This window comes from Lacerta agilis, chromosome 6 (assembly GCF_009819535.1).
Source record: "Lacerta agilis isolate rLacAgi1 chromosome 6, rLacAgi1.pri, whole genome shotgun sequence".
In the NCBI taxonomy this organism is placed as follows: domain Eukaryota; kingdom Metazoa; phylum Chordata; class Lepidosauria; order Squamata; family Lacertidae; genus Lacerta; species Lacerta agilis.
In genome coordinates this window covers 56,891,805-56,899,277 of record NC_046317.1, presented here as the reverse complement: position 1 = coordinate 56,899,277, position 7,473 = coordinate 56,891,805, and the positions used below count along the sequence as shown (strand labels likewise).

At 38.1% G+C, this 7,473-nt stretch overlaps 1 protein-coding gene across 1 annotated transcript; it reads left to right on the top strand.

The window, feature by feature from the left end:
• Positions 1-398: 398 nt before the first annotated feature.
• Positions 399-6,586, top strand: IL10 (interleukin 10). Its single transcript, XM_033152889.1, has 5 exons — positions 399-692; positions 1,743-1,805; positions 2,978-3,127; positions 4,727-4,792; positions 5,914-6,586. Exons 1-5 carry the CDS (start codon positions 534-536, stop codon positions 6,004-6,006), a joined length of 531 nt encoding a protein of 176 aa, XP_033008780.1. The 5' UTR covers positions 399-533; the 3' UTR covers positions 6,007-6,586.
• Positions 6,587-7,473: the final 887 nt, after the last annotated feature.

The following is a 7,473-nucleotide window of genomic DNA, read 5'->3' as shown; positions in this document are numbered from 1 at the left end:
ACATAGTTGGGGAAAACCTTTACGCTTTTCAGAGATGTGTTTTAAAAATCTGAAATTGATTTGCCTACCAGTTGTGGCAGTTTAACAAGAAAAACAACAATTTAATTGGGTTTTCAGAGATTTAAATAATGAAAGGTCATTTTCTCCCTTACAATAAGGAAATTTACCTAAAATTTAGGAACTAAAGGAACAAAATACCACAATGAATGAGAAAAGCACCTTTTTGTCTTTCCATCATACTGTAATTAACATAGCACAATCTTTCCTTTCTCCTTTACTACATTTAAATTTACAAGAAGGAAATTATGTTAAAAGGAAGGAGGAATGGGTCTCAGCAATTCATGAAAACCTTTTGATGGGAAGAGGTTGACCTTTTGGTTAATTTGAGTACAGTACCATATCCTGCGAAATGAGGAAGGAAGCTGCTTTTTTGGATGGTATAAATTAGGAGCCAATCAAGGTGATGGGCATTCAGATCTGGCTTTTTGCCTCTTGCAAAATTGAGCTGAACCACAAAGGAAATCTGTGAAGGCATGAACTCTCTCAGAGCCTTTACTCTTCTGTCCCTGGTGCTCAACCTCAAGAATGCACAGGGCCATCTCTCTGAAAGCAGCTGTAAGCGTTTTGCAGACATCCTGCCTCACAAGCTCCGAGAGTTGCGGGTCACGTTTCATGAGATTAGAGATTATTTTGTGAGTATGACGATCCTTTCTTCCTCTAGCAGCTTCCATTGCATCCAGAGTTTAGGAAGAGTGGAGGAAAAAGGCTTCGCTTCTTCTTGCATAGCAATCAAAAACACTTAACATAGCTTACTGTGCTATTTGTTTTTCCATGTTTTGAATTTTTTAAAAAATGTTTTCAGTTGACATGTTTTAAGCTGCTTTAAAAAAATCATTGAATTGTTTTATTATTTTGCTGTTTGCCATCCTGGGCACTTTGGGGAAGAAAGGTGAGATAGACATTTAATAAAATAAATAGTTTGCTGATAAGTACAAGAGATGCATTGCTTGGGACACAAACCACCAAGAAGTTCTCCTGTGCAAGCCCCAGCAAAATGAATGGGATTCAGTGAATTTTCTGGTGGATTATGCCTTTCATTTCAAATGCTGTCTAATGAAATTATGTAAACAGTTGTGATTGAAACTGACAAGAAAAACTTTTAAGGTTAACTAATTTTCTGATCTGGGGAAGGGGAGAAAGCTTATTAGGAACCAAATGTTTCTGAGGGGGTTTGGAGTAACGTTTATGTTATTCTATGTTACCATGAATGTCCAGATATTTGGAGAAAATTGATATGCATGTGTGAAAGACAACAATAACAGATGAAATGTATGAATAGCTGAAACTCTATATCCATTGCCCCATTTTTTAGACATGCATGAGAGAAGGCTGCTGATTACATTTAAGTGTATGTTGCTTTCACTGGTGTATTTCTGAGCTTTTAGATAGCCATACATTTGAAATCTGAATTTAATCATTCACAAAAGTTTAGGCATATACGATACTATTGTGTGTGTGTGTGTGTGTGTGTGTGTGTGTATTAAAAGCTTGCTGCAACAATATTTGTCATAGCTATTATCTACCAGTGGATGCAGTAGAGAGGGAAGACCCTCAGATAAGAAGTTGCATCAAATCTGAATGCTCACATGTAAAAGACACTGGGTGATACTAGATGCTCTAAACTCTTTGCTGATAAGTGGGGTCAAACTTACCTGAGTCTTCTTCATTGCATACTCTTACAGCAAGCCAGAGATGATGAGCTAGAGATCATGCTGTTGAAAGAGGATCTACTGGAAGATTTCAAGGTGAGATTTCAATTGTCTTCACGCTATTTGGAAATACCATAAGTCCATGCTGATCTATGGGGTCATGGAAAGATGTTTCTTGGCAGAAATAAACTATGAGACCAATGTTTTAGACATCATGTCAGGCAGGAGGGTCTTTCTTATATTGTAAACCATCCTGTGATCTTCGGATGAAGGGTTGTATAGAAAACAAGAACAACAACAACAACAATTCACAATAATATGAATCTGCCCGTGTATGTGTGTTGAGAGCTAGAGGACGCTGTTTTGAAATGCATGTTATTATACGCATTTGTGTTCTAAGTCTATACTGATAAAATTCTTCTCTGCACATCATCTCCCTTAACTCCCACTTTCCATTTCCACATACTTACTTGTGAGGAACTTGTAGGGGAAATTGCAACAGTGCCAACCCTACAACAGTCAGCATTACTGTATAATATTTAGGTTGTTAGAAGCCTGATTAAGAAAAGCAGTATTCGGTATACCTTTGCCTGAAAAAACAGTTCTGAACAAAATATCCCAATAAGTCATTCCCTTTAAAAAGTGTTGAGGCTACATGGGGCTTTGTTCAGTTTATGCATAGTATGGTCTAATGAACAGACAGTAGAAGCCAGAAATATCTACTAGGAATGGCCAAAGTCCAGCATAACTCAGAGGAGTCATTCTCTCACTTATAGCAGCACTTCTTCTTTTGATCTTAAAGAGCAGGCAAGTTCAGGTCTCTTGTCAACTGGGAGTAATCAAGCAATCAGGAGCTAAGTAAGGCTTTCTCTGTGTTGTTATATTTTCAGGGATAATAGGAGTTTTAATGATGTTATAGTTAATTTACATGTATCAATAAGGTTTTTTTTATTGCCATGCGCTATGATGGAGCAATGGAAAGACGTTAAAGAAAATTTGCTTAAATAAATAAGTTGGCAGTCTATGGAGTCACAATTTTTATTTGTATTATTATTTTATTATTTTTTACATCAGTTTCCAAGTATGTAATGTGTGTGTTTGGGGAGAGTTTATCTAGGCTTATCAAGTAGCACAAGGAAACTCTGAAGTAAGAAAACATTGTTTACAGTGACAGAATTGTCATATGTGTACATCATAATGAGCCATCTTATTTCTGAAATGCCTTATTCATGCGCTCTTACCATTATTATTGTCTCCTCTACCTTTAGGGGTACTTGGGCTGTCAGTCAGTGGCAGAAATGATACAGTTTTATCTGGAAGTTGTTTTGCCCAACGTAACCACTGGCAGCACCATTCAGCGGACTGTAGACTTTCTTGGAAATAGGCTGCTGGATCTCAGACAGACAATCAAGCGCTGTGTAAGTCGGCCCCTGTTTCCTTTCCTAGGCCACCTGCCATGCTCCCAAGCAAAACTGCAGTTTCCTGCCTCTGTGGAACTGTTCAAGAGGAGTAAAATATGGCATCCAATGGTGCTTAGACCCTAGAAACAAACATTATGTTCATTATGCAAAGTTAGTGCTCTACAAAATGGGACTAAAGTGCAATATATTATTTTGAAAGAGAAGAGAATAGTTTCCACTTCTATTTGTAAAAAGTGTTGTGGGGACAGCAAATATATCCCAAAACATGGGTCTCCAGCTGATTTTGGGCCTTCAGTTCCCATCATCCCTGAGCACTGGTCCTGCTAGCTAGGGAGTGGGAGGCCCAAGTTTGGGAAACCCTGTATTAGAGATTTTTAAAATGTAGGCATTGCCAAGGTGCCTTCGCCATTTCTTCAGGTGTCAGAGTCAGTGTTATGTATATTCTGGGCTACAAAAAAGATACAAATGTCTCCTCCCAGGTAATCACAATTTTGTCCCAAGAAAAGCTTAATCCATAATATGTATAAATTATGCATCGTAAGCATACTATGTGCATAACTTTGCTTATTTTGCCAAATTAATTTTGTTTCTATTTAAGCAAATGTAAAAAGTCATTCAGGGCACGTCAGAGACTGGAAATCCAGCACAGCCTGTCCTCTAGATTTAAAGTTTCACTATGCATGACTTACACCTTTTCAAACAGATCTTCACAACCTTCAGGTCTAGAAACTAGCTTTAAAACAAAATTAAATTCAAGATTCTTTCTGTACTCAATTCTGCACCCAGTAACAATTTCTGCACACAACTGTAGGATGCACATGGTCTTTGACATAGCTGTATTCATTAAGAAGTGCAGTGTTGTAGTTCCTTCAGGAATGAGGTTAACTTCTCTATAATGGTGACCTCATGACAAGATTAATAAAGCACAGAGATAGATGATTATTATGTATGGGACTGCACAAACTGACTATTTTATCATACAGCCTATGGAAAAATATGTAAGTTAAGTGCTGATGTCTTCCTTCATAAACCTTACGTAAAATTCTTACCTAATAGCTGCTGCTTCTACAAAGGCATAACTGCAGATGACAGAGCTATTCAGTGCCACATCCTAACATTACCGGTACTTTGCTGTGGTGTCCTCACTGTGTCATCTGGTCACAGTATGACTCAGAAAACAAGCACACAAGGCCACAAGGAAACCCTCTGTGCTTAGCAGAGTTGCAAGAGGAAACTCTCAAAGCTCTTCTCTAGGACTAAGGGATATTCGTGAACTTACTCATCAGAGTTTGCCAAGTAGGGAAAGACATTTGCACTGAAACAAAGCAGAAGTTACCCTCCTTCCTCTCTGATTTTGTGTTCTGTGGTGCACATCCGCACCAGGCCAAAGATGTATCCAGCTTGTTCCATGTTGCCTGGATGAGCATCACCAGTGGAACACATCTGTAGCCCTAGTATAGACAGCATGGATGGCTCTTCTTCACACTGATGACTTCCTTGCTGAATTAGGTCAATGCGCAGTAGAGCTCTTAGAATTTTCAAGGATAACCAGAAGAAAGCCACTGAATTCATGGTTCCTCTGCTTCCTCATTTCAGCATAGGTTCTTCATCTGTGAAAAGGAAAGCAAAACAATAACGAACATCAAAGAAACCTATGCAAAGGTAGGTTCCTATATCACATTGCTAAACACCCTTGTTTAGAGGCTTTGCACAGTACATCAAAGAGCCAAAACAATTAGTGTGTGAGAGTCATGCATCCTTTTGCCATTCTTCTGGATTAATACATACACTGTAGATTGGATCCTTCCAAATAGCTCAGCGGCTTGCCAGTTTAAAAACATTTAAAAGCTGAGAAGACTAGCACTGTCAAGTGGAGGTTAAGGAGAGGGAACTTTGTGGTGCAGGCAATGCAACTTTGTATTTGCACCAAGGCTTTTAGGTGTCCTTCTGGGCATGCAATGTACACCCTTGGGCAGGTTGCCACTGACTACAATAAACACACATATAAACCAGTTGTAGGTGGTACTTAATGTTTTATTTTCCAACTCAATCAGCAAAGCTGATTCTTCAGTCTGGAATGAGCATTCAGTTTCAAACAACCTTCTTTCATTTTCTTTACCATCCGAGTAATGTCCAAGTGATGCATATGCTGTGTACTGTTACAAATGAGGACTTGCTTCCTATTATGTTAAGAATGCTGCTAAAAAGTGTCCTGAAGTCCAATTTGTAGTTTCAAAGCAGATTCCTTCTGTGACCTATATCCTACACTGATCCAGTAATGTCTGTAAAGAGGAATTGTGTAGGTTGCTTGATTGAGATAGATTCTTCTTACACTAGCAATTTGTGTTAATTGTCCCAAATGATGCACTCAGAAAACTTTAAATATCAGTGGTTTTTCATCTATTACTCCATTTGTTCAAGTGGCATGTTTACTTAGTCTTTTGTTTCACTGGAGACCCTCGTTTAAAAACAATTCTTCTCCTTTGTTCCCTTCTTCAAGCCGGAATGGAATAAAGACAGGGAAATGAAGGCTAAGCTTCACACAATGGTGCCGAGCTGTGTTGTCACAGGGAGGGCTTAGCAGTCTTGCTCTGCCAGCCCATCACTTTCCCAGTCCTGTTCCCCATGCTTTCCTTTAATCCTGGTCAACAGTGTTCAAAATTCTGTCACATGCCAAAACTTCAGAGTAGAATAAAGATGATGGAAAAATGCATGCATATTTATCTTGCAATAACTATTATTCCTTCAGTTTGTAATTAATTATCCCTCCTCTTCCTTCCCAGCTGCAAGGCAAAGGCATCTATAAAGCAATGGGAGAGTTTGACATTTTCATTAACTACATTGAAGAATACCTGGCAATGAAGATGAAAAAATGAAACTGTTTTTTCCACTCAGGAAAACTAACTTCTGTAACTGTAACTGGAATATACTTCGCAAAGTTGTTACAAGAAATCAGTATTATACAATACTATATATTTTTAACTTAAATTTATTTATTAACACAGATACCTCAGTTTTTGTCAGTGTTTTATACATTTTTATAAAGGAAAAGCTATAACGTAATTTATTGACCTGTTTTTTGCTTCTCCTTCTCCTTTTTACATAGCGTGTTTTTGTCCTTTTAGTTTTCTCTTAGCTTAGGAATGCTCCAAATTGTAGCACTCAAGGAAATGCTTTTTAGGAAGTGAGAAATAGTGAGAAGTGGATTCTAAATCTGTATTACATTTGAGTCAGCATTTTGGATTTAAATGTGAGCTCCGTGATCCAAAGACTTCAAACAGGTTGCTAATTTCAGCAAGGGGACTGTCTGCTGGAACAATATTAAGTACATCTGAGCGTGTCAGTTTCCATTTCAGGTCAGATGTTAACAACTGATAGTTTGAAAGTACAGCCACCAGGCTGCTAGCTCCAATCAGTCAAAGGGAACACATCCCAACAGGGCTTAAAGACCCTCACCAGCTCGAAGCACAATTCAAAGTGTTGGTGCTTACCTTTAAAGCAAGGGTAGTTAACCTGTAGCTTTCCAGATGTTTTAGACTACAACTCCTACAGCATGCACAATCATTGGAGATGATGGGATTTGGAAGGGTACAGGTTGGCAGCCCCTACTTGCCCAAGCACTGGGACCGGTTTTGGAGTATCTCTTCAAGGTGCCCCAACATCTGAGGCAAGATGGGTAGCAATTGCAAAGAAAGCTTTCTTGGTTGAAAGCATCCAAGTTACAGAGTTCTCAGCTCAGGGAATCTAATTCATTGCCTAGACTTGTGTTTGGTGTTTTTTTACTTCCAGAGATTGGGTCAAAACTTTTTTTAATTACCTCAGGTTTTTTCATCACTGGTATATTTTTATTTCTGCTGAATTGCTTTTAATGCTGCCTTTGTTTTGTTTTTAATAATTCATTGTTTTTATTGGACTTTTCACAGTATTTTGATGGCAATGCCCTTCTGAATGTGATTTTTAAAAAAACAACAACCATTGAAGGATAGGGTGGGGGAAGCTTGTAAATAAATAAATAGGTCAAACAAGGGCAAACATGCACTTAAAATATTTTAAAATTTAATATCATTGGTTTTTTTGCTCATGCAAAAATAATATCTGCGTCTGTGAGCACTAGTGCATGACTTCTTGTACATTTTAGTGCCTATGCTAGCAATGCATCAAATCACAATATGTTTGTGCATTTCTGTGGAACTGGGTTACAGTTGCCTTGACAAATGTGAGACTGTTACTGCCTCTGGTTTTGCATTTGTTTTTTTAAACAGGAACTAAATGTTTTTTTTCCTGCATCAGAACGATTTTTAACCTCAAAGTAGATGATCAAGCACGTTTGCCTTTTTTGTTAT